This window comes from Micropterus salmoides, unplaced genomic scaffold (genome assembly GCF_014851395.1).
Source record: "Micropterus salmoides isolate LMB-PRFRI ecotype aquatic unplaced genomic scaffold, ASM1485139v1 Ms_hic_scaffold_14, whole genome shotgun sequence".
In the NCBI taxonomy this organism is placed as follows: domain Eukaryota; kingdom Metazoa; phylum Chordata; class Actinopteri; order Centrarchiformes; family Centrarchidae; genus Micropterus; species Micropterus salmoides.
Window position 1 is genome coordinate 19,950,438 of NW_024040485.1, and position 25,180 is coordinate 19,975,617.

At 44.0% G+C, this 25,180-nt stretch overlaps 1 protein-coding gene across 1 annotated transcript in view; it reads left to right on the top strand.

The window, feature by feature from the left end:
- Positions 1-21,822: 21,822 nt before the first annotated feature.
- LOC119902192 (phospholipid hydroperoxide glutathione peroxidase-like) overlaps positions 21,823-25,180 on the top strand; it is a 3,858-nt gene continuing 500 nt past the window's right edge. Inside the window, exons 1-7 of the mRNA XM_038718204.1 lie at positions 21,823-21,970; positions 22,877-22,971; positions 23,165-23,309; positions 23,999-24,150; positions 24,691-24,715; positions 24,839-24,898; positions 25,146-25,180. The exon at positions 25,146-25,180 is cut by the window's right edge and continues 500 nt beyond it. Of these exons, the coding sequence (XP_038574132.1) occupies positions 21,914-21,970; positions 22,877-22,971; positions 23,165-23,309; positions 23,999-24,150; positions 24,691-24,715; positions 24,839-24,898; positions 25,146-25,178 (567 nt within the window). The 5' untranslated portion in view covers positions 21,823-21,913 and the 3' untranslated portion in view covers positions 25,179-25,180. The remainder of the gene's footprint in view (positions 21,971-22,876; positions 22,972-23,164; positions 23,310-23,998; positions 24,151-24,690; positions 24,716-24,838; positions 24,899-25,145) is intronic.

A 25,180-nucleotide genomic window follows, 5' to 3' on the forward strand; every position in this document is an offset into this window, starting at 1 on the left:
GAAGAGCCAACAAAGATGAAAGGCTTTGAACAACATGTCAAGAAAAATCTACAGATATTTGAAAAATCTTAACCAACTGTCTGACTTTTATTGTTAGATTATATTTCTGGCTCTCTGGCGTGTTACATGCACTGACTCATTCACATCAAATTTGTTCTTCGTTTTACATGAATCACTGTTGCAGAACTTTTATTTGTGATTTAAAAACAAGCCTACACACTTAGTAAATCTGATCACCATGGCCTCTGCTATCATATAATAGTCTTTAATATAAAAGTTCATTATCCTTACTGCTGTCTTTGCCCATTGTATTTGTTGGCCCACCAAAAGCTCACAATGGCAGCGTAGTGGTGAGGGTGTTTGAAATTAAGGAGGACCCAAGGTGGTGAGACAATAACAGCCACACTTAGCACCACACGGCCCGGGTTTATTTATATTGTTAACACTCCACAAACTACAGTTGGAGACTTACCAGTCTCTAGCTAGCTGGATACAGGTGCCAGCAAACTTGGATGTCATTAGAAAGCCATTGTTGTGACTTTAATGCATCATGTTTGAAGAAATGCTCAGCCAACAGCATCTACCACTAGAAAAACCTACACATAGTTTGCCTTTCTAAAGGTTCTTTAATATGAATAAAAATGATAATCAACTCTTTAGTACAGGTAAAAATGCTGGGAAATTCAAGAGTGTGATTCAAAGGACTTGGTTTTGTATCATTCTTGTTGTTATGCAAATGATCAGTGTCATGAGCCAATAAAGGATGGGGAACCACCCACATAGCTCCCTCAGTACTAATTACAAAAACAGATACTAATCAACTATACATGTTTCATATGTATATATATATCTATCTATAGATAGATAGATATAGATAGATAGAGATAGATAGATAGATAGATAGATAGATAGACACACACACATACAGTTACATACATATGGTACATTCACACATGCTTTCATGCACATACAGCAAAGCCAAAAAGGGAAATATGGATATGTAACCCAAAAACAAGGGTGGGAGACATTTTCTTTCTCTGTTGCTAAAGCAACAGAAAAAATGTCATGCCCATGTACAGCCTACTGAACTGAAACTGAGGGGGAAAGAGAGAAACATCACATTTCCATCCACTGTATCTAGTGTCTCCATGTCCATACCTGACATCTCCACCTGTCAAAGAGCTCCATCTGTCCATACTAGTCTTTTATATAAAGTCAACTGTGGACACTTCCCGAAAAAGAAGAGGGGTGTAAAGGTAAATTGATTTTGATTGGCACTCTTCTCCAAAATGTCTAAGTCTGTCAGTACAGTGGAAGGTCTGTTTAAATGTATTTACTTGTATTTTATTGTTCACCGTGACAATACTCCTAGCCAAGCAATTATCCCTTCAATCAAATTTATTTATAGCATGGCAAATTCGCCTTACTTTGTTATGCTTCATAGTCACAGGAGTGTATAATTACTCGTGTCTCATGGTGGTATAAATCCAACAGCATCCACAGTAGTGCTCATTGCAGTCTAACCTGAGCTAGGAAGTCTAAGAAACCTATTTCTCAAAACCAAAGTATGAGGACAACAGAAATATTGATTTGTTGTGATCACAGAAATGGAGAATTGTGATACTGTGTGATCTTCAAAATAATGGAGCATGTGCATGTCTTATGTGTCTTTGTGATGACAATGATACTGTAGCAGCAAAGGTGAAAAATAACAGACTTTTTACTCAAGAAGATGTACAGTATGTGTACTGCAGTTTCTTCATCTTTAAATATGTCTTTATGGTTATTTATGTCCCTTTTGTTACTTATGTCACAAATACTATAGGACATTTAATTAATGTTTGATGTTGCTTGGAGGATTAGCAGAATAAGAATTTCATTGAAGCGTGTGACAACCGTTTCCTGTAAATATGACAATAAAGTTTAATTGGTTGATTGATTTATATGTCTACAATAAATATATTTCTGGTCTCTATTTCAAAATGTCCCCTGCCCCATTCCCAGTTTAGTTTAAGCGTACAATTTTGTTAATGGGAAGCTGTTTTTGTAATAAGCTACCTTCATAATTATGCAACATCTACCAATGCATTCCGATATGTATACACACTAAACCGTTTCAAGTTTTCCCTGTGTTTATCTTTCCATTACAATGAGCACATGTAAAAAAATATTCTACATAAAATGTTAAGCACTTCTTAACCACAAAATGACCAAAGTCATGGGTGGTTGTGTGCTGAAAAGGCCTTAAGGGTCTTTTTAATATTTACCAAGTTAATTGATGTCGGAACATCTAGAAAGGTCATAGAAGATTGCAAAGATGATAGAGGTGGAATTTACCGCGATTACTTTCCCCAACTATCTCAATGTGTCAGTATCTAGTGTCTACATGGAGAAACCAGACTATATTAAGATAGAAGAACAAAAGGAATGTCAGAGATTTTCTGTACCTAATATATTCATCAGCCACAGTATTTTTCAATCTGAAGTACATGTTTTGTCACGATGTGTCTGCAGGCTCAAGAAAGCAAGCAACTGAAAAAGGAAGTACTGCAATAGATAAATGTCATGTACACTGCTGATAAGGTACTCACATTTTTTTTAATACATCAAACGCACAGCATGCAATTTTCTGCTGCTAGGGGTCTCTCACCTTAAAACAATAACAGAAGACATAGTTTGATGATGTCATGAAGTAGCATGGGATCATGGGAGCTGTTGTCTTCACCACCATTGCCTTCATTGTAGTCAGCTTCTCTTCAGATTCTTCAGTGTTCATTGTTGAGGAGGTTTTTACCGGGAGCCGAGTTATCCACAGAAGTCTCCTCCTCTCCAAAACATAACACAGAATAAAGCAGTTTCATGCTCTGCTTTTTTATCTGATAACTTCCAGACATCGGATGAATAAATCCTTCATCTGGTCAAAATCTATAGTTAAAAACTAATCCAAATCTAAAAAGTGTGTTGTAAAAATGTGGCTTTAAACTGGATAAAGAGTCAATTTATGACTCTGGCAGACAACAACAATGCTTATACATGAGCAAACGGAATATGACGCCATTGACAGGCAACCAAATGATACACACTGTTACCTTCATTAAAAAATATGGATTACTCTGGGTTTGAGAGTACACAACTCAACAAAATACTTAACAGAGGTCTAATCGTTTATTGGACATATATTTAAAAAGATGTAAAAAAAAATAAGAAGAAATCACCGCATTATGTGACATTTATTCTTGGGTGATATAAGCTGATGAAACCACACCACACATACATCTGGGACGTGGTGACAGTTCCTTGCACATAGACTAATTAAGCATTTCTTTGTCCATGTGTTTTAGCGCTTCTGCATGCGACTTGTGTGAAGGTGAGGAAGAACCATTAGGAAGAACAATCAGCGAAATAGCTTGAGGGAAAGACAGGAAGCGCAGCAGGCTGTGGACCACAAAGAGAGAGTGGGCAGAAGGAGGGAGAAGAAAAGACTGATGCAGTGGAAGAGATTAAAAAGACAAGGGGCAATAATAGGGGAAGCAAAAGAAAAATAATAAATGGACTTAAAAGAGAAAGGTGTCTTTCAAAGACAGCTGCCTAGGTCAGTCTTGCTGCATTCTCGCTGGTGAGCACATAGGGCTCCTACTCTCCCCTTTGTGATATTTCTGATGCACTCATCTCCTCTTTGAACGCACATCTAGAGCAGAGGTGTGGTGATGTTATAGCCAGTGGAAAATCACACATCTTAATAGTACATTTTCCAACTGAGACAGATTTGTCACTGTTTATCTGGTGTGACTCATGTCCACTTTCTTCTTTTGAGCCAGTAATATTGCATCTCTTCAGACTACAATACTCCAATTTAATAACTATATTCATCTATTCATTGACTTTTAGGAAACAGATGCAGCCTCTGGTCCTTGAAGTCAGTTTTCTATAACAGCTGTAACAGAGCTACTATCCTGCTTTGTGAATGTTTGAGTAGTGGAGCCTGTAGACTGATCTGCCAGTCATGTGAAATCCAAAATTACCAATGTAATAACCCGTTTCATTTTGCCTGTTTTATAACAGTACAGTTGCTGCCTGCTTGAAAACCGCATGCGGAAAAAACATGTACTCTGAAACATTTGAAAATTAACTGACAAAAATCATATCACATTTGACAGCCATTATTGCTTTGAGCTTTTGCAAACCAGCTAGTCACATTTGGTGTCACGGGTTTGTTAGGTGTGTTTTGTGTTTGTTTCTGTGTTCATTCCCATTCATTGTTTGCTTTTCTCTGTAGTATGTGTTACTTTGGTCATTTGTTTATTAGTCAGGTTTACTTATGAGTTCGTCAGTGTTTTTCAGTGAGAAGGGGAACGAGACACTGCGTCGGTTACGACACTATGGGAACGCCTCTAGGCGTAGCAGGTCTGAACGTGAATGAAATCACTCCAATCCTATTGGTTTGTTGCTAGAACGGTAAGGTGTGACGGAATAACCGGAGGAGTATAAAGCACACCTGTACACACTCATCATTAGCTTAAACTATGAAGCAGGCGCTTCAGGTGGGGAGAGAGGTGCAGCGGGCCGACGCAGTGTCTCGTTCCCCTTCTCGGGGAACCAGGGTTACATACGTAACCCGAGACGTTCCCCTTCAAGGGAACTCGAACTGCATCAGTTACGACACTATGGGAACGAGATACCCACTACCCACCGTGCCGAAAACCCCGCCTGCCCCAGTGTGCAATAAAGTGGCACGACTAAGAGGAGAGCGCACGAGTGCCAGGTGCTGAAGGAAGGTCAAGACTGTAAAACCGAATGAATGTGTGCGGAGTGGCCCAGTCAGCCACTGCACAAACATCCTGCAAAGAGGCCCCAGAAAGGAGGGCTCGAGAGGCCTCCATGCCTCTGGTAGAATGAGCCCTCACAGCCACAGGTGAAGGCAAACCGTGCACCTGATAGGCCAGGGAACAATCCAGTTGCTAATAGTATGTTTGGATGCAGGGAACCCTACCCACGCCCCAAGAACCACCACCGGATCCCAAGTGGGAACCTTGGACCGAGTCGCAGGTCTCATCCTCCGGGCACCACGGAGGAAACGTACAAGCAAGGGAAGTTTCCCCAAAGACCCCTCCCTCAGAGGGGCGTGGAAAGATGAAATAGCTGCCACGTACACCTTGAGGGTGGAAGGGGAAAGACCAGCAGAGAACTGGTCCTGGAGGAACTCAAGTACCTGAACCACTGGGCAGATAACAGGGTCCACCGACCGCTCCCTACACCAAGTGGAGAAAACACTCCACTTCAGGCCGTACATCCTCCGTGTGGACGGGGCCCTGGAGCTCAGGAGGGTCTCGACTGCTCCGGCTGTTAGACCCGCCTCTAGTTACTGTGCCCCCTCAGGGGCCAGACCCACAGTCGCCATACGGCGGGGCAAGGGTGAAGAACCCGGCCCTGTGCCTGGGACAGCAGGTCTCTCCTCAGAGGGACCTGCCACGGCGGGCCGTCCAGGAGTGACATGATGTCCGAGAACCACACCCGGGTTGGCCAGAACGGGGCTACGAGAAGTAGGTCAACAACGACACTTGCGCGTAACCCAAATCAGACGGAAAGGATTTCCCCTCGGGGGAAAAACCCTTGGTCCTTAGCCACCACTGCAGGGGTCTCATGTGCAGCAGTCCAGATGGTATTATGCTGGACGCAGCCGCCAGGAGACCCAACACTCGTTGAAAGTGTTTTATAGTGATGGCGTGGCCTAACTTTACCCCTTTCATGGCAGCCAATATGGTGTTGACTGTGCCGGAGACAATTGTGCCCGCATCGTTGTCGAATCCCATACAACCCCTAGGAACGTAGTCGTTGGGTGGACGCAGCACACTCTTCTTTGCATTGAGCCTCAGCCCTAAACGCAGCAGATGAGCCAACGACATCTCGATGCCGAACCGCCAACTCTCGAGACTGGGCTAGGATGAGCCAGTTGTCGATGTAGTTGAAAATCCGGATGCCCTGGAGCCTCAGTGGGGCCAGTGCTGCATCCATACACTTGGTGAATGTGCGAGGGGAAGTGCCAGGCCGAATGGAAGAACCCGATACTGGTAAGCCACACCCCCGAAGGCGAACCTCATTAACTTCCTGTGAGAAGGACGGATGGAGACGTGGAAATGGGCGTCCTTTAGATCTATCGTGACGAACCAATCCTCAAATTGGATGTGCGTCACGATGGCGGGGATGGTGAGCATCTTGAACCTGAATCTCCTCAGAGACCGGTTTAGAACCCGCAGATCCAAAATAGGGCGCAGCCCTCCGTCCTTCTTGGGGACTATGAAGTACCGGCTGTAGAACCCGGCTCTCTGTCTGGGGGGAGACACGTTCCACGGCCCCTTTCCTCAGCAGAGTAAGAACTTGCTGTCCCAACACCGGATGGTCCGGGCGGACCACAGTCCAAACCACCCCGTTGAATTTGGAGGGCGGGTTTTGAACTGTAGGTGTTGGCGGGTCTGGGGGCTGGGGAACCGATCCACCACCGAGTCCACCGTGTCACCGAAGAGGCCTGCCGTGCTCACGGCTTCATCGAGGAGGAAGCTCTTATCCTTCGCAGATATGCCCGCGAGGTTGAGCCATAGGTGACGCTCTGTGGCCACCAGAACCGACATGGAGGCCAATGGAGCGGGCTGTTTCTTTGGTGGCCCAGAGAGACAGGTCTGTGGTTCTGCGAAGCTTTGCCAGATCTTCCTCGAGGGACCCCCCCTCTGAACCATCTCCTGTAGCAGGTCGGCTTGGTAGGCTTGAAGCACCGCCATGGTGTGCAAGCTCGCACTGCCTGGCCCGCTGCCATGTACGCCTTCCCCAAGCGTAGATGTGGTGTGACATGGCTTGGAGGGTAACGCCGGCTTCTCCAGGGAGGACGGACGAGGGGAGAGATAGCTCGCAAGCGCATCCTCCACCCGAGGCATCCTCCCATAACCATGGTCCCTAACCCCCATCACATTACTGTACTTCAGTGATCGGGGTGTGGAAAGCTGTATAGAGAAGGGTCTGCCCCATGATTTACTCAGTTCATCATGTAAATCAGGAAAGAATGGCTGAGACCGGCGTGGAGGTGGTGCGTGGTGCTTAAGAAACCTTTCATCAAGCTTACCACTAGCCTGTGGTGTCTGCTCCTCCTGTGGCCAGTTGATGTTGAGCTTAGCCACGGCTCTAGTCACCACCTCCAGCAGCTCATCATAGTCGGGCGCCGCCTGATGACGCCGCCCCGACACCCGGAAGTCATCGTCCACTATGCTGAGCACGTCCACCTCCTCGGAGTCGGATTGCTGCAGCGTCTCCGGATCCAAACCACGAGCGGGAGAAGCCGAGAAACGGGCTCCCGAACGAGGAAAGGAAGCGTCGGAGCCAGCGGATGAAGGTCAGATGAAGCTTCAGCCGTCCTGAAATCCTCCGACAGATCACGCTGTGAACCCCATGAGTGAAGCCGCCGGGCCGCCTCAGCGGCCGCAGGGCCCACGCCGTGGGGGGAACACATCCGGCCATCCTCGGAAAAGAGAGCCATGCGGGACCTCAGTACCCGCATGGAAAGGGCTTCGCAATGGCCGCAGGCACCCCCTCGAGAGCAGCCCGGGCGTGCTCCATCCCCAAACATGACACACACATCTCATGAGAATCTCCATCCGTGATGTACCGAGGGCAAGGAAAAACACACCTTCTGTACTTCTAGTTGCCGGACATGTTGGTAGACTTCTTCTTCAGGTAAGACACACTGCTTGTAGGACTGGAGCTTTCTTCAAACAACATACAGAGCGCCTGCTGAATAGAAAAAAGCTAATGATGAGTGTGTACAGGTGTGCTTTATACTCCTCCGGTTATTCCGTCACACCTTACCGTTCTAGCAACAAACCAATAGGATTGGAGTGATTTCATTTACGTTCAGACCTGCTACGCCTAGAGGCGTTCCCATAGTGTCGTAACCGACGCAGTTCGAGTTCCCTCGAAGGGGAACTCACCAACTCTCCAGTTTCTGTCTCAGTGTCTGCATTTGGGACCTAATCTCTGTCACCAGCGTTCAGCCTTGAGGCAGAATGTAACAAATTGATGGTTTTGTCCTGTTCACCATGCCTTGTTTACCCCCACACACTTGTAAAACCTTGTCAAAATCTGCACCTCTTCATAATGATACTGTGTTTTCACTTAATTCAATATATTTTCATAGGATTGAAAGGAATAGTTTAATGTTTTGGAAAATAAGCTCATTCACTTTGGAGCCACACAGCCAGGAGGAGATTAGCCTAACTTCGCATAAAGAGTGGAAGCACGGGGAAACCGCTGGAACTTTCAGTAATTCAATAACTTAAAGCTTTCTAATAACATGTTATATCTTGTTGTTTTAATCTGTGCAAGCTGGAACTGCTTATTAGTAGAGGCACAGTGAAGTCCTTGTGTCTTGTTGTCACTGTGAGGTTAACAAGCAGAGATTCAAGGAATTGATTGTCCTGGCCGCTGCTGCCCAAGAAGTGCACATAACTCCCAGTAAAATGTGACATTTTTACATTTTGGTTTATGTATGGATTTAACAAAGGACAATTTATTGGTGAGTATTAGAAGTGCTGGATGGCAGATTTCTGAACTTTGGGGAGAGCCTGGCCAGCCTTTTCCCCTGTTTCCAGTCTTTTAGTATCTAGACATAGAGTGATTGTTTTTATTTTTCATTTTTATTATTATTATTTTTTTCATCTGACACTTGGCAAGAAAGTGTATACATTTACCCATATTTAAAAGGTCCATACCACTGACTTAACATTTTTAGTAGAACAATATCTTGAACATCAAATCTGCATTAACCCTTATTAAAGTTACATTGTTGTTGTGAGAAAACACGCTGTAGGCTTATTAAATCAATAAGCATGAAAGCTGCCTTATAACACAGTGACAATGGAACACTAATGCAGAGTTGATGTTCAGTGATGGACTACAGCTCTCAAGCAGGTTTCATAAGCTTCCTGAGCGATTTTCATATTGTATGGAAATTAATGGAAATACAAAGTCTGCCTGAAAAGCATTTGAAAACCTAAACTCTACTGCAGGGTTTGGAAAATGGCCAGTAGTGATATAAAGCTGCTTGTGTATGCACTGAAGCAACTAAAAGTTGCGAAACGCTTTGCACTCTGAAACAGATTCTCACCAGATTGTTCTCATGTATATTTCAATTTGTATTTTACCTGTCCCAGTCCCTGCAGCCCAACACCAGCTCTTTCCCAGGATCATGTTAAATGGTTAATGAGCTATGCCTGCTTCCTTCTAGGCACAGCACTTTCAATTACAGCTGAATAGTTCTGTTCCCCTTCGAGGGAACTCGAACTGCGTCGGTTACGACACTATGGGAACGCCTCTAGGCGAAGCAGGTCTGAACGAGAATGAAATCACTCCAATCCTATTGGCTTGTTGCTAGAACCGTAAGGTGTGACGGAATAACCAGAGGAGTATAAAGCACACCTGTACACACTCATCATTAGCTTTTTTCTATTCAGCAGGCGCTCTGTATGTTGTTTGAAGAAAGCTCCAGTCCTACAAGCAGTGTGTCTTACCTGAAGAAGAAGTCTACCAGCATGTCCGGCAACCAGATGTACAGAAGGTGTGTTTTTTTCTTGCCCTCGGTACATCACGGATGGAGATTCTCATGAGATGTGTGTGTCATGTTTGGGGATGGAGCACGCCCGGGCAGCTCTCGAGGGGGCTGCCTGCGCCCGTTGCGAAGCCCTTTCCGTGCGGGTACTGAGGTCCCGCATGGCTCTCTTTTCCGAGGATGGCTGGATGTGTTTTCCCCGCGGCGGGGCCCTGCGGCGCTGAGGCGGCCCGGCGGCTTCACTCATGGGGTTCACAGCAACTGAGTAATCATGGGGCATACCCTTCTCTACATGGCTTTCCACACCCCGATCACTGAACTACAGTAATGTGATGGGGGTTAGGGACCGTGGTTATGGGAGGATGCCTCGGGTGGAGGATGCGCTTGCGAGCTATCTCTCCCTCGACTTGCGTCCTCCCTGGAGAAGCCGGCGTCCATCCATGTCGCACCACATCCACGCTCGTGGGGAAGGCGTACATGGCAGCGGGCCAGGCAGGTGCGAGCTTGCACCACTGGCGGTGCTTCAAGCCTACCAAGCCGACCTGCTACAGGAGATGGTTCAGAGGGGGGGTCCCTCTGAGGAAGATCTGGCGGAGCTTCGCAGAACCACGGAGCATTAGATGCAGGGCGAAGCGTTCCGCCAGTACTTCCCTCGCCGGTCTGGACCCAAGGCAGCTGAGGCTGCCAGGCGTAGGTCCCTTCCCTCTACGAGCTCCTACGGAGAGGAGAGGAAGCAGAGTGTCGCTTCTCGAGGGCCCCCCCGAGGAGCTGGGGCACCGAGAAGGCGCTCTCACCCTCAGCCGTCTGAGAGACGCGATCTGAGGACCGTCATCCAGTCCCGACGGAGCTCAGGGAAGACCGGGGTAGGGGAGTCTTTCTCCCCTCCCGCACCACCCCCACCCCCCCCGGAGGCCGACCGAGGTCCCCTCCGCCGTGGCAACAGGTGATGTTATCCCGCCGTTTACACGTTCAGGACGCACCTGCCACCATCGAGTCCACGCCGTACTGCCTGCCCCGAGGGTCTGCAGTCAGGCGGTGTCCCGACTCACTCACCGTGGATCTTCGGCGGCTCCCCCCTGCCGTTCTGGGGCTTCAGGGGTCCACCAGAAGATCACACGAGACACCGACCACCAGCCCCGAGGGCTGGTTCCGTTGGCAGACTTTGCAGAGGCTTGGCGGAGCCTGACGAACATTTCTCCATGGGTCCTGCGCACTGCCATACATGGGTATCGACTACAGTTCAAAACCCCCCTCCAAATTCAACAGAAGAGAGGGGGTGGTTTGGACTGTGGTCCGCCCGGAGCAAGGTCTGGTGTTGGGACAGGAAGTTCGTACTCTGCTGAGGAAAGGGGCCGTGGAACGTGTCTCCCCCCAGACAGAGACGCCGGTTCTACAGCCGGTACTTCATAGTCCCCAAGAAGGACGTAGGGCTGCGTGCCCTATTTTGGATCTGCGGGTTCTAACCGGTCTCTGAGGAGATTCAGGTTCAAGATGCTCATCATCCCCGCCATCGTGACGCACATCCAATCCGAGGATTGGTTCGTCACGATAGATCTAAAGGACGCCTATTTCCGGGTCTCCATCAGTCCTTCTCACAGGAAGTTCCTGAGGTTTGCCTTCGGGGGTGTGGCTTACCAGTATCGGGTTCTTCCATTCGGCCTGGCACTTCCCCTCGCACATTCACCAAGTGTATGGATGCAGCACTGGCCCCACTGAGGCTCCAGGGCATCCGGATTTCAACTTCATCGACGACTCATCCTAGCCCAGTCTCGAGAGTTGGCGGTTCGGCATCGAGATGTCGTTCTGGCTCATCTGCGGCGTTTAGGGCTGAGGCTCAACGCAAAGAAGAGTATGCTGGCGCCCACCCAACGGACTACGTTCCTAGGGGTTGTATGGGATTCGACAACGATGCGGGCACAATTGTCTCCGGCACGTGTCGACACCATATTGGCTGCCGTGAAAGGGGTGAAGTTAGGCCACGCCATCACTATGACACTTTCAACGAGTGTTGGGTCTCCTGGCGGCTGCGTCCAGCATAATACCATCTGGACTGCTGCACATGAGACCCCTGCAGTGGTGGCTAAGGACCAAGGGTTTTTCCCCGTGGGGAAATCCTCTCCGTCTGATTTGGGTTACGCGCAAGTGTCTTCGTTCCCTATCAGTTTGGAAGGAAACTTGGTTCCTGTCCCAGGGGCCCGTGCTGGGAGGGTCTTGTCGCCGGCTGGTTATTTCGACAGACGCCTTCCACTCACGGGCTGGGGCGCGGTCATGGACGGCCGCTTTGCAAGGGATCCTGGCAGGTGCATCAATCCGAGTGGCATATCAACTGTCTCGAGATGTTGGCGGTGTTCCAGGCTCTAAGGAGTTTCCTGCCCGATCTCCAAGGCCACCACGTCCTGGTTCGTTCCGAAGAGAACAAGACAGCGGTGGTGGCCTATCTGAATCACCAGGGCGGTCTGCGCTCGCGCCCTCTGGACAGACTGGCGCGTCAGATCCTCCTGTGGTCCCAGCAAAGGTTACTATCGCTCAGGGCGATGTATCTCCCGGGACGCAGAATCAGGGAGCAGACCTGCTGTCGAGGCAGGGGCTGAGGCCCGGGGAATGGAGACTTCACCCCGAAGTGGTGGAGCTCTTGTGCGAAGAGTTCGGCCCCATAGACGTTGATCTGTTTGCGTCTCAAGAGACTACGCACTGCCCGCTATGGTTTCTCTCGTTCCTCCAGCCCCGTTGGGTCTGGACGCCATGGTACAGAGGCTACGTCTGTACGCTTTTCCCCCAGTCGTTCTGCTCCCAGGGTTCTGGAGCGGGTCCGCCAGGACAATGTTGGCCTACTGCTCGTAGCCCCGTTCTGGCCAACCCGGGTGTGGTTCTCGGATATCATGTCGCTCCTGGACGGCCCGCCGTTTCGGGTCCCTCTGAGGAGGACATGCTGTCCCAGGCGCAGGGCCGGGTTCTTCACCCTTGCCCCGCCATATGGCGACTGTGGGTCTGGCCCCTGAGGGGGCACAGTACCTAGAGGCGGGTCTAACAGCCGGAGCAGTCGAGACCCTCCTGAGCTCCAGGGCCCCGTCCACACGGAGGATGTACGGCCTGAAGTGGAGTGTTTTCTCCACTTGGTGTAGGGAGCGGTCGGTGGACCCTGTTACCTGCCCGGTGGTTCAGGTACTTGAGTTCCTCCAGGACCGGTTCTCTGCTGGTCTTTCCCCTTCCACCCTCAAGGTGTACGTGGCAGCTATTTCGTCTTTCCACACCCCTCTGAGGGAGGGGTCCTTGGGGAAACTTCCCTTGGTTGTACGTTTCCTCCGTGGTGCCCGGAGGATGAGACCTGCGACTCGGTCCAAGGTTCCCACTTGGGATCTGGCAGTGGTTCTTGGGGCGTTGACTGAGGCCCCCTTCAAACCCCTGGAGTCAGCTGAGGCTAAGCACTTGACCCTCAAGATGGCCTTTCTCCTTGCTATCACCTCTCTGAGGATCTCCAAGCGCTTTCGGTTTCCCCGCAAAGCCTGGAGTTTGCCCCGGGGAATATTAGGGCTATCCTGCACCCTCGTTCAGGATACATCCCTAAAGTGCCTTCTTGTGCTGCAGGCATTTCATCCTCCACCTCATGTGACGGCGGCGGACGGGAGACTTCATCTGCTCTGACCTGTCAGAGCACTGAGTATTTACACTCTGAGGTCCTCCCGTTGGAGGAAGGCTGACCAGCTGCTAGTGTGTTTTGGGTCTCCCAGGGCCGGGCTCCCTGCATCCAAACATACTATTAGCAACTGGATTGTTCAGACTATTTCCCTGGCCTATCAGGTGCGCGGTTTGCCTTCACCTGTGGCTGTGAGGGCTCATTCTACCAGAGGCAGGGCGGCCTCTCGAGCCCTCCTTTCAGGGGCCTCTTTGCAGGATGTTTATTTAGCGGCTGGCTGGGCCACTCCGCACACATTCATTCGGTTTTACAGTCTTGACCTTCCTTCGGCACCTGGCACTCGTGCGCTCTCCTCTTAGTCGTGCCACTTTATTGCAGGCGGGGTTTTCGGCACGGTTTAGTGGGTATCTCGTTCCCATAGTGTCGTAAGCGACGCAGTTCGAGTTCCCTCGAAGGGGAACGTCTCGGGTTACGTATGTAACCCTGGTTCCCGGAGAAGGGGAACGAGACACTGCGTCGGCCCGCCGCACCTCTCTCCCCGCCTGAAGCGCCTGCTTCATAGTTTAAGCTAATGATGAGTGTGTACAGGTGTGCTTTATACTCCTCTGGTTATTCCGTCACACCTTACCGTTCTAGCAACAAGCCAATAGGATTGGAGTGATTTCATTCACGTTCAGACCTGCTTCGCCTAGAGGCGTTCCCATAGTGTCGTAACCGACGCAGTGTCTCGTTCCCCTTCTCGGGGAACCAGGGTTACATACATAACCCGAGACGTTCTTGTTAACCAGATCACAAAATCCTTTGTCTGATGCTTAAGAGTTTTTTTTATTTTATTTTTTATCGTTGTGCCTCCAGGCATGCTGTTTCTGCCATGAGGCACATATTTATAGTTAAGTTCTGTACTTAAAGTTCTTCCACAAAACTAAAGCTGCTGTCACAAACAACTGAATCTGTAGAATGTTTTAATTCACTTAAGTTTTATTTATAAAGTGTCAATAACAGGAGTTATCTCATTGCACTTTTCATAGAGCATGTATTCATGATTAAGACTATACTCTTTGTAACAAACTTTGGCCTATTATAGTTTTTATTTTCGTTATTAATTGCCTCAGGAATTTTCTACCCTTTTTGTGAGTTCAGTGTGTTTAATTTAAAAATAATTAGATGGTAAGTATGTTATGTTACAGGCATGACCTAAACTGGGGGAAACACTCATCTTGTATCTGGAGTTTGGTATTTCTGCCAATGATACAAATAGATTAAATTTCATACAATGGATAGATTCAATCTGCATCTCAGTTTCTGTGACATTTTCTAACTGTGATCGCTGTCCTGAAAAACATGTTAACAGCTTTCTGATGCTGCATATTTCAGAATTTTCTCAACACCTAAAGGTACTCCTTCTGGTTTAGCTGGTAAAGCGACAATATGTGTAACTGCACATTTGAATATTTCTTGTGTGAGAGAAGCTTTACCCCACAGACAGTTTCCAAAAAGGGTTTAGGAATTAACATCTGTGGAAACATAATGTCTGAGAAGTAACATAATGGAAGGCATGTTGAGGTTTCTGACAAAGCTCAAATGTTATTTTTGATTTATTTAAGGCTTAATGGTTACAAGCAGTGGCAGCTAAAACTGTGGATATTATACTTATCTTGGGGATGGATTTGAGAGACATGGGTGTATGATGTAGTGAGCATGCTGCCAATTGCCCGTCAGTGACTGTTTGAACACACGGCATGCCTGCCTGGTCTCACTCGTGTTCAATCAGGGAAGATAGAGGGATAAGGAGGCTGATCTGGACTATTGAGATGCAGTCATGGGAAACAGGCTGCAGAATCTGTTGCCTTGCCAACCAAGTCCCTCGGAGTGTGAGGTTAAATGTAAAAAATTCTCTGCCAATGCAAATATAGGTTGCCATCTGTTTTCATTACACTGCTTTTGTTACGTATTCTAAAACATGCAAAACAAGTGTGGCAAAGGGTATGCAGATCAGTGGGGCTTTTCAGCATGAGCCTAATTTGATTTTGATGTGAGAGCAATATGCATACCTGGATAGTAATTACAAGACCATCCATGAGCCTCTGAAAGCGCTGGGATATTCATTGTTGTCACTGCAGGTAAAATATGAATAAATATTCATTCAGTGTGTTGACAATTTGTTAAATATATTGAATTTTTGATATAGGAATGCTAGCTTGCACTCATATTTGTTGAACTGAGTAAAAACTGAATAACTAGTAAAAACCTGAACATTTAATGTAAATGGAAGAATCTCTCTCCATACAAGTAATCAGCAGTTGCAAACCTGCTACACTGACGTAATCAGCAGAACATAGAGAATGTCACAAAGCATAATTACCCTGAAATGAAAGAAAATCTTTTAAAACTAGCACAGGTGATGCCAATTTTAACTTTTGAGAAATTGCAAAAGTTTTGTGACTAACTTAATTTCTGTCTCTGACTATTAATCTTCAGTAGAGCCGACAGAGCCGACATGTGGCAAAGGCAAGAAAACTGCAAACTTGTTGCTTAGGAACAGTGAGAAATAGTCCTAACTTTTCTTGAAGCATCTGATCTTATCTCCCATGGTGCGCATAGCTGTGTGTGTGTGTGTGTGTGTGTGTGTGTGTGTCGTGGTGGTGGTTAGGGGAGTAAGGTTCAGCAGAGGTTGTTTCTAGGCAACTGCCCCCCCCCCACCCCCCCACCCCTTTCTTTTATTATGAAACTTGTTTGTTTTTCTGTGTTTTCCTTCTCTTCCAATTCATTATAGCCTGCTTTTTCACAGATATGATTTCTTATAATTTGGATGGGGTTAACTGGCTCTCTGGTGTATGACCCAGCATAACTCTTTGAGGAAAAAAATGACAGCAATAAAGCTGCTTTCTTCCATTCGGAACAGGTCCCAACACTCATTACAGCATCATTTATGTGCAGCAATTTTTGAGTAACATAGATCAAAGGTGATCATGTCCTGTCTGCAGACTCTCATATTAACCATACACTCTACCAGTGTGTTTTGGTGGAATAAAATATGCATCTCAACCTTTTCAGAAGACTTTTTTAAAAATGTTTTTTTGTTTGGTTATTAAGTCAACACAGTTGTGGTGTCTTGTGTTGGATTTTCTGTCTTAACGTGTGCTTAACATGTACAATAATTCAGTTTGAACATTTGAACATTGATTTTGTTCAGTCATATCCAGCTTTTCTATACATGTGCCTGCAGCGTGCGTGATGTGATGTTTGAATATTTGACCTGTAACATCTGTTGGCTTGCTGCCCAGTTCTTCCTCAGATGGTGGCAGTTCATCAACTTACAACCAGTGAGCTATGGTAAAGCAAACAAACAAATAAATAAACCTTTTTTCATCAGGTTTTCAAGTGATATCAAGCCTATTGTACGTTAGGATGACATGTCATGCAGCATGTATGAAAAGTCATCATTTGTTGTAATTATCATCATTGTTTTAATTAAAGGGGGGTGCAACGCGCGCAACAGGTACAGAAACTTTCTGTCCAGGCTCACTTGATGCATTTTACATACATTTTCTCAGTTTCATGGTGTATTGTTAATAAGTGAAGAGTTGTTCATGCGAGCAAATTAAACAATTTAAACTGAATTATTTCAGTGCAGTAACATGGAAAAAACATACACTGCAAAAACCTACTTTATTATTTCACTAATACATGTATACAGATACACTTGATACTTGATGGAGGACTGATCCTGACAAATTCAGAAATAAATACAGAAATAAATGCTCAATAAATATACATCCGATTAAATGCACAAGTATATAAATAAATGTAGGCAGTAACTAAATTATGCAAGGAGACAAATGTATACATCTCTTTTAATTAGCTTCTTATTTAGTCACCTTTGTAATAATTACCATATTTATTTATTGTCCGTTATAATCTTCAACATTTTTATTTTATTTTTTTAAATGTATTTATTTATGTGTGTGTGTGTGTGTGTGTGTGTGTGTGTGTGTTTTAATATTTTTGTCTGTTTTATTCTTCCTTTGCATTTCTAACCTATTTATTTCCACAATGGCTATATATGTCTGCCTTCTCTTTTTACATTTCTCTATGCATTTCTTCCTCATTATGCAAATGAGGAGGGGCTGTGTCTCAAGGGATGAACTTCTCCCATGTTGGTGGACCAGTCAGAAGGGAGAGCTCTAGGCCTACTCTACCTGCACACATCAACAAGCCTTGCTCACCACACAGTCATAAGAGATGGCTTCCTTCAGTGAACTGAAGTGATTAGCAACTCTATCTAAGGACAATTCTACCAGCCATGTTTTCCTTCCCTTTTTATGTGGACACAGTGTTTTCAGGTTGCTGCATGCATGGACACACAACTGCGGTATAGGGAGAAGCACACGGTCAGCTAGCTGCAGCTAAATCTGGAGTGCACTCGTGTTCACTTCTGTATGGTAAATTCAGTTTTAACGGAGCAGAGCGAGCTGACAGACAGAATTAGAGACTTTTTTCTGTCCGTTTCTCTCTTTACAAAGACACAAGTTGCAGTCTGAGTCTTATCTGAAGAGAGCAATGAAGTCTCAATAATATGCGATGCAAGCGCCACATACAACATAATTTTGCAAATTACACAACAGATATACAGTATGAAAAGATTAATTGGATTATATTCACAAGAAGTATAAAACCTGTTACATGTGTCTATTAAAAGTAAAATAACACAAAAATGTTTACTTTACTTAGATTTAAGTACTGCAATTGTACATTGAAATACCTTCCTTTCTGTTAGGAAGTCTTCTTGAGGTGGTATAAAACATTTCTCCTTAAATTCTGATTTGAGTTAAACGTAAAACATTTCACTGCCCAATCCAGCTATAACACAAGGCTTGTGCATTAGACTACATGCTTTACTGTATTTGTGGACAGATTTTGCCACAGGATTTATTATACATTTCTTCTTCTTCATTGCATGATTTAGAATAATAAGTTGAGAAATGGGTCTGTTCTAAGTTCATCCTGCACTGCAGCAGCTAATAAAGCCCATTTAATAATCCCTTTTAGGCAGGCAGGAGTGGGAAACAACTTACCTTTTTCAAGTTGTACAGTAATGTCACATATGTGTATGAAGGTGGATCAAACACAGCTAATCTTAAATGTCAAAGTAGAGAGGAGCCTAGTAGGCCTATTTATTTTCATTCATTACACAAGAAGAAACTATGCAGACATGCAATCTTGAATGTTCTCCACTTGTTATCCTGTAGTTACACAGTAATATTAGGGGTGTGGGCTGTATTAAAAGTATCCACGGTTCTCCCATGTTCTATAAACTCCATTACCACACATAAAACACAACTTAATAGTAATCACATTTAACAGAAGCATAAAATTCTTCTTAATGGTAACTGTCAAGATTAGTTTATTTGTTAGTCACCACCCCTAGCTTAAGCGCTTTAGCCTGTATGATATTAACACTACATAAATTAGCTTAGCAGCTAGCGGACTTTTACTCTTCTCATAGCTTAACAAATTACATGCATTATTCATAATATTTCTTACTCACCGCTGGTTAACTCACTGCATCTCCCGACACTATACCATAGTTGAATTTTCACCCTGAATGGCGTTATTGTTGAAACAGGAGCTGATAACAGCAGAACAAGAGCTGCTCCCTGTGGGAGCATTTACCCTAAATATTCAAATAGGAGTGCACTCCAGATTTAGCTGCTGCTAACTGACCATGTGGTTCTCAGAAACAACAGCTCACTTTCCTGCACTTCTGTGTCCGTATAAGTCGCTAAATGAAAACTCTATAGGTCAGAGTGTCCACATGAAAAAGAAGGAAGACATGGCTGGTAGTATTGTCTTCAAATAGAGTTGCTAAACACCTCAGCGCACTGAAGGAAGCCATCTGACTGTGAGCAAGCTTGTTGATGTGTGCAGGTAGAGTAGGCATAGAGCTCTCCCATCTGACTGGTCCACCAATAGGTGAGAAGTTGACTCCTTGAGACACAGCCCCTCCTCATTTGCATAATGAGGCAGAAATGCATAGAGAAATGTAAAAAGGACAGGCAGAAATAAATACCATTGGGGAAATAAATAGGGTAGAAAATGCAACGGAAGAATAAAACAGACAAAAAATTGAAACACACATAAATAAATACATTTAAAAATAAGTAATTAATAAATAAAGTTGAAGATTATAACGGACAATAAATAAATAAGGTAATTATTACAAAGGTGAATAAGTAAAGAAGCTAATTAAAAGAGATCCTCCTTGTATAATTTAATTACTGCCTACATTTATTTATTCACTTCATTTTTTTGTGCATTTAATTGGATGCTTATTTATTTATTGAGCATTTATTTATTTCTGTATTTATTTTTGAATTTGTCAGGATCAGTCCTCCATACTGGCAGGGCAGCAACTAATTAAAGTGTCTATCCCCTACTCCTCTACACACACACTACACCAATGTCTTTTACAGTAGAAATCTTTTGATTTGAGTTTTAATTGGCTATACAGTATGTGAGGTGTTTAATTAGGGGCTTTGAACTGGATGTTTCAGGTGGGAACCTGTGGCAGACTCCGTGTTTTGTCTAACCCTATTTAAAAGCTTCTTCCTCTGAAGACATGACCTCCACATCACCCACACACATTTACTGTGCATGCCAGTTTGCATGTGTGCGTTTTAGGAGGACAGACAGCCCACTGTTTCTACTAACAGCGAGGGAGGGAGCATCCCTTTCATTATCCCTTGCCCTCCTGATCCAGACAGTGCAGTGCAGCATTACGGCATGACGCTTTGGTCAAATCACTTGTACTGTATCACTTGTAAATTTGTTAAGACACCAGCAATTTAAAAAAAAAACATAATAGGAAATAGTTTTAGAAAGGGACCTGACAGAAAACTGTTATCTGTTCATCTGAACTATGTCATACAATCATTACCTTTTATGATGATTGCCTACGACATTTGTTCCTTGCCTGATCAAAAGCATTGATTGATGATTCTGATTCCTAGCTGTTTAGTTACTATTTTGTGATGGTTCTTAATATCTTACATTTAAATCCTGTTTCAGTGGTGAAGTTTGATAAACTGTGTATACACCAGGGACAATGAAAAAAAGTCCAGGGCTTAATAATTGGCTCTTGGCTAAATCTGATATTTTGTATTTTATAAATACATTAGAATGTTTTCAATAGACCATTAGCTGTAATATGTGTGGAAATAAATGTGTATTTAACTTTGAAAATTTAGTCTGAAATTAAATGTGACTTTTTATTTATCCCCTCAATACACTTGCCTTAATAACGAATGTAGTAGTAATGTAAAAAGTAAAAATTCCCACCAATATAGAAACCATTAACCTTTCTTTCCAACTGATAACCTGTTGGTTTTCACATTGTGTGATTCCTTTGTGTGTGATGCCCCCCTTCTAACATCCACTTTCAGCAGGGAATACATCCAATTAAAGAAGCAAAATGCTGATTCATGGGGACTTTAATTGTGGCACAAGCCTAACATCAGACCACTGGAGCTTATTTCAAAGTAATGCCCCAGAACAAGGACGTGAAAAGGAATAAGTCCTTGGCCTAATTTAAGCGCAGTAAAAAGAAAAAGGATGCTAAGGTTTTCAATAAATTCCTCCGACTGGTTTAACTTTGTATTGCTCTCAGACATAAAAACGTTTGTTCTATCTTCTCTCAAAAACAGACTGAACTTTTTGAGCCATACAAGATGCAGGGATCAGCTAATCCATCTTGGAATTAGTACATGTGACTAGGAGTTATCTTGTGCAGTATACTTTATATCTGACACTGTATGAATAAAACTGCGGTCAGTTTTTACAGAATCTTTAATTGAATCTTTCTAAAATCTCAACCTTGTCCTTCTGTCTCAATAAGTTTCATGTTGGATCCAAAGACATGATCCAAAGACATGAATGTTGTGAAAGCTACACAGCAATCTTTCACTACAGTTAGATAGTGCCCTCTGTTGGAGAAAAAAATAAAACTAAAGCTTTGATAACTGATTTCCCTCTGTGAACTAGCCATTGCCATACTGTTCAGTTTTGATTAATATATGCCAAAATAACTGGACAAAGGCAGATTGGAGCACAGTAAACCTGCATACCATTGTAGTTTCTTAACTTTGGCACATCTGTACTGTACATGCTATGTTGCCAGCATTTCTGTCAGCTCCTTCTCAGTCATAACTATGTGATCAAGAACTAGACAACTTTTTATAACCATTATTTAACCGGGAAACCCTAATTGAGCTTGACATCTGCAATTTACAAACATAAATCAGAAGACCAGAATCAAACTAAACATGTGTATAAAGTGGCCAGTGTTAAGCATAAATCTTATAGTGTTTTGAGCTTCCTAATATGATTCGCAGTCCTATCATATCTCATTCTTCTTATGTTGGTACTGTAAATCTAATAACTTGTTTTTATAGAGCAGTAAAACTTTTTGATGCCAATTCAGAATATCAGAAAAATACAAAATCACATTAGCTTTATATTATGCATCAAATATAGTATGCTTTCTTCTACATGAGATTTTGAGCTAAAATGGAAAATGAAAAATTAAACATATATCAGAGAACCGGAAAGGAGCAGGTCCTGGGGCGCAGTGCTGCGCCAGTGTTCCTGTCAGTGGGCGGTGTTAGCAGCTCATGTGACTGCGGTCGACCTACATGAGACCGACAGTGCTTTTGGGTCTGGTGGGGAGCAGGGGAGTACTGAGAAGCATGGTAAGTAACTGTTACGTGGAGCACGATAATATATGAACATGTCTTTATGTGTGCTGCGGGCAATACACGTATGTATCCAACGCTGCCTGTATGCTAAACAGCACGTGTTTTAGCATTTCTATTTTTAAACTTGGTGTAACGGACAAATGGGTCCGATAATGATGCAGCCGCTAACGCTAGCTTCGTGTACACCAGGGCGTTTTGGACGTGACTTTATCTAACTGTTCACCTGCCCGGCTGCCGCAAATTTAACTCAGACTTGTCGTGCTTTTTGTCATGAAAGCGTGGCGTGTGTTATTAGCTGGCTGTGCTGCATCCTTAGCGTTGGTAAATTACAACGCGAAGGGATTAAGGTGCCGTTAAAGTTGCTAACTATAATCCGTGGTGATGATAAAGCCTGATATGTATGTATGTGTGTGTGTGTGTATATGTGTGTGTGTGTATATATATATATATATATATATATATATATATAAAGCGTCAGGAGAAGCTCCACGGTTTATGTGTCAGACTTTTTGTTTAGTCGTTTTAAAGCAACGCAATAGTAAATGCGTAGAATCGCCAATGATTTAACGTTATATTTGTTTTGTTGTTAATGTGCTCTCCCCTCTTCCTGAGTGAGATAGGCTTGCTATGCAAATTAGTTAATTTTGGGTTTTCCGACTAAACCTGTTGAAGATATAAAGTGAAGTGTGCAGATGTCAATGGTGACACAAATGGGCCAAAGTGCACTTAGTAATAAGGGGAGCGGTTACTTCCTCGTCTTTCTTCCCATTTATCTGAGTCATCTTGTTTATGTCTTAGGCTTAACCTTACCCTTGCCCTTGTTTTTTTGCATGGACTCACAAAACTCTACCTTCAGCTGTCTTAGTCAATGACACATGTCCATTTTTCACCTCTCTGCAGTGTGCTCAGGTGGGAGACTGGCAGAGTGCCAAGACAATATACGAGTTCTCTGCCAAGGATATTGATGGCAGCGAGGTTTCTCTTGAGAAATACAAGTAAAGTATATATAACATAATATGTGTCCATATGCTATAAATAAGGCTGAGGAATTACTGACTTCCATAGAGTTTGAAAGAACCGCAGTACAGAGTGGTATATTTCTCACTGTTGTAATGTTTAGGCATCACATAGAAGCAGTAGAATTGTTTAACCTCAGTTTAACCTATTTGTTCTGTTTCTCCCTGTCAGAGGGTATGTATGCATCATCGTAAATGTAGCCTCTAAATGAGGAAAGACCAAGGTAAACTACACTCAGCTAGCGGGAATGCACGCCTCCTATGCTGAGCAAGGTTTACGCATCTTGGGCTTCCCATGCAACCAGTTTGGAGGGCAGGTAAGCACAATATACTGATCTTTTGTTTTTATTTTGTGCTCTATCGCATGATTACAGTATTGTCAATGTTGCCATTAACACAACACATGACCCTTGAACTGTTAAACTACTGCCTGTTCATCTTAAACGTTTCCTCCAACTCACTGTTCTTTTGGAATAAAGTGATCTGGCAGGATGAAAGTAATTTTAATAATTATTCATTCTGAATATGTTTTATTCATACTACAATAGAAAGCCTTTATTGTAACTGTACAACATCTACAACCAGAATAGGAGTATTTCTTCTAATCAGTGCAAAACCAAACAACAAGAAACTGTTGAGACAGACAAACAAAAGGACACAAAAGAGTGCTGCACATAAGACAAGGTTGCACTGAATGTATTAAATTTAAAAGAAATAGAAGGTTCTTTGCTGAGTAAAGGCCCTTTTAGGGGGCTTTCACACCTGAAAGTCCGCACCAAGGTCCGAACCAAAGTTCATGTTTTGATACTTTTGGTTAGTTTTCAAGCTGTTGAAAATAACTGGTATCATAGAGCAGCGGTGATGTTGACATTGAATCTTAAAGAGGCTCGGCAGAAACTGTTAAGTGTTCTCAAAGTATGCAGAATTTAGTGAGCTTAATCAGCTCACAAAACTTATTTTTTCTAACAAAGATTTTTTATTATTATTTTTTTTTTGTATGATCCAGGAACCAGGGACTGATGCAGAGATTAAAGAGTTTGCCAAAGGTTACAATGCAGAATTTGACCTCTTCAGTAAGATTGATGTGAATGGAGACAACGCTCACCCTCTCTGGAAGTGGATGAAGGCACAGCCCAAAGGCAAAGGACTCCTGGGAAAGTGAGTTATTGTATCTATTTTTCTGTTTACTTGACAAATGGTTTTAAGACACTGTGTACACAAAATGAGTAATGGCCTTTAGAGGAACATGAATTTAACACTTTTTTTCAGTGAGTTTTGATTTCTGCACGTCATTGTTACATAATGAACATTATGTGTTGTAAAATGTTTCACAACTTTATTACATCATTGACAAGATTCTATCATGGTCGCCTCAATACAACAGCTGATGGTGAGCTAGTGTCAAAGGACATATAAGTCATCTTTGTACTTATGTGCCACTGTATCAATACCATCTGCACTTAATACAATACCCCTAATAACCTGCCAGTAAGCTGGAAAAGTCATACAAATGGATGGGGGAGAAGTAGATTATGCCGCAGGAGTGGGTAGAGAAGTGTAATTCTATGCATTCCACCATGAAAACTGGTCACAATTCTAATGATTGAAACTGACTACACAGTCTGTGCTCCATGAAGGATGAAAAAGCCGTCTTTATGGTACTGCGTGCTTGTAATACGTTTTTCTCTCTCTGCACAGTAATATTAAATGGAACTTCACAAAGGTAATATGCTAATATACTATCCCAGTTTTAAGAAACATCTTTAGTAAAGATGTTGCTTAATTTTCTTGCCTCAACTTCATGAAAAGAACGCATGCTAATATTTTGATGTGTATTCCTCAACAGTTTCTGATAAATAGAGAAGGACAAGTGGTGAAGAGATACGGCCCAACAGATGATCCCGTCGTAAGTGGCACTCACTGTGCTTTTAATCTGTGCATGTTGTGAAATGCAGTATCCACGTGGTGGGGTTTTAGCTTGGACTTTGTTATGTAATCTCATCCAATGGGAGTTTATTTAGGTGGATTGATGCATTATGTTTGCCATAGTTAAGTTCATTGTATCATGTTGTAGTGAATAGTTAGTCCATGTTCCTGCAATGGTGCCGTTCCCCATTTGCCAACTCTGTCTCATTTCTACTTTCTCTTTGCAGGTGGTGGAGAAGGACCTGCCTACGTACCTGTAATA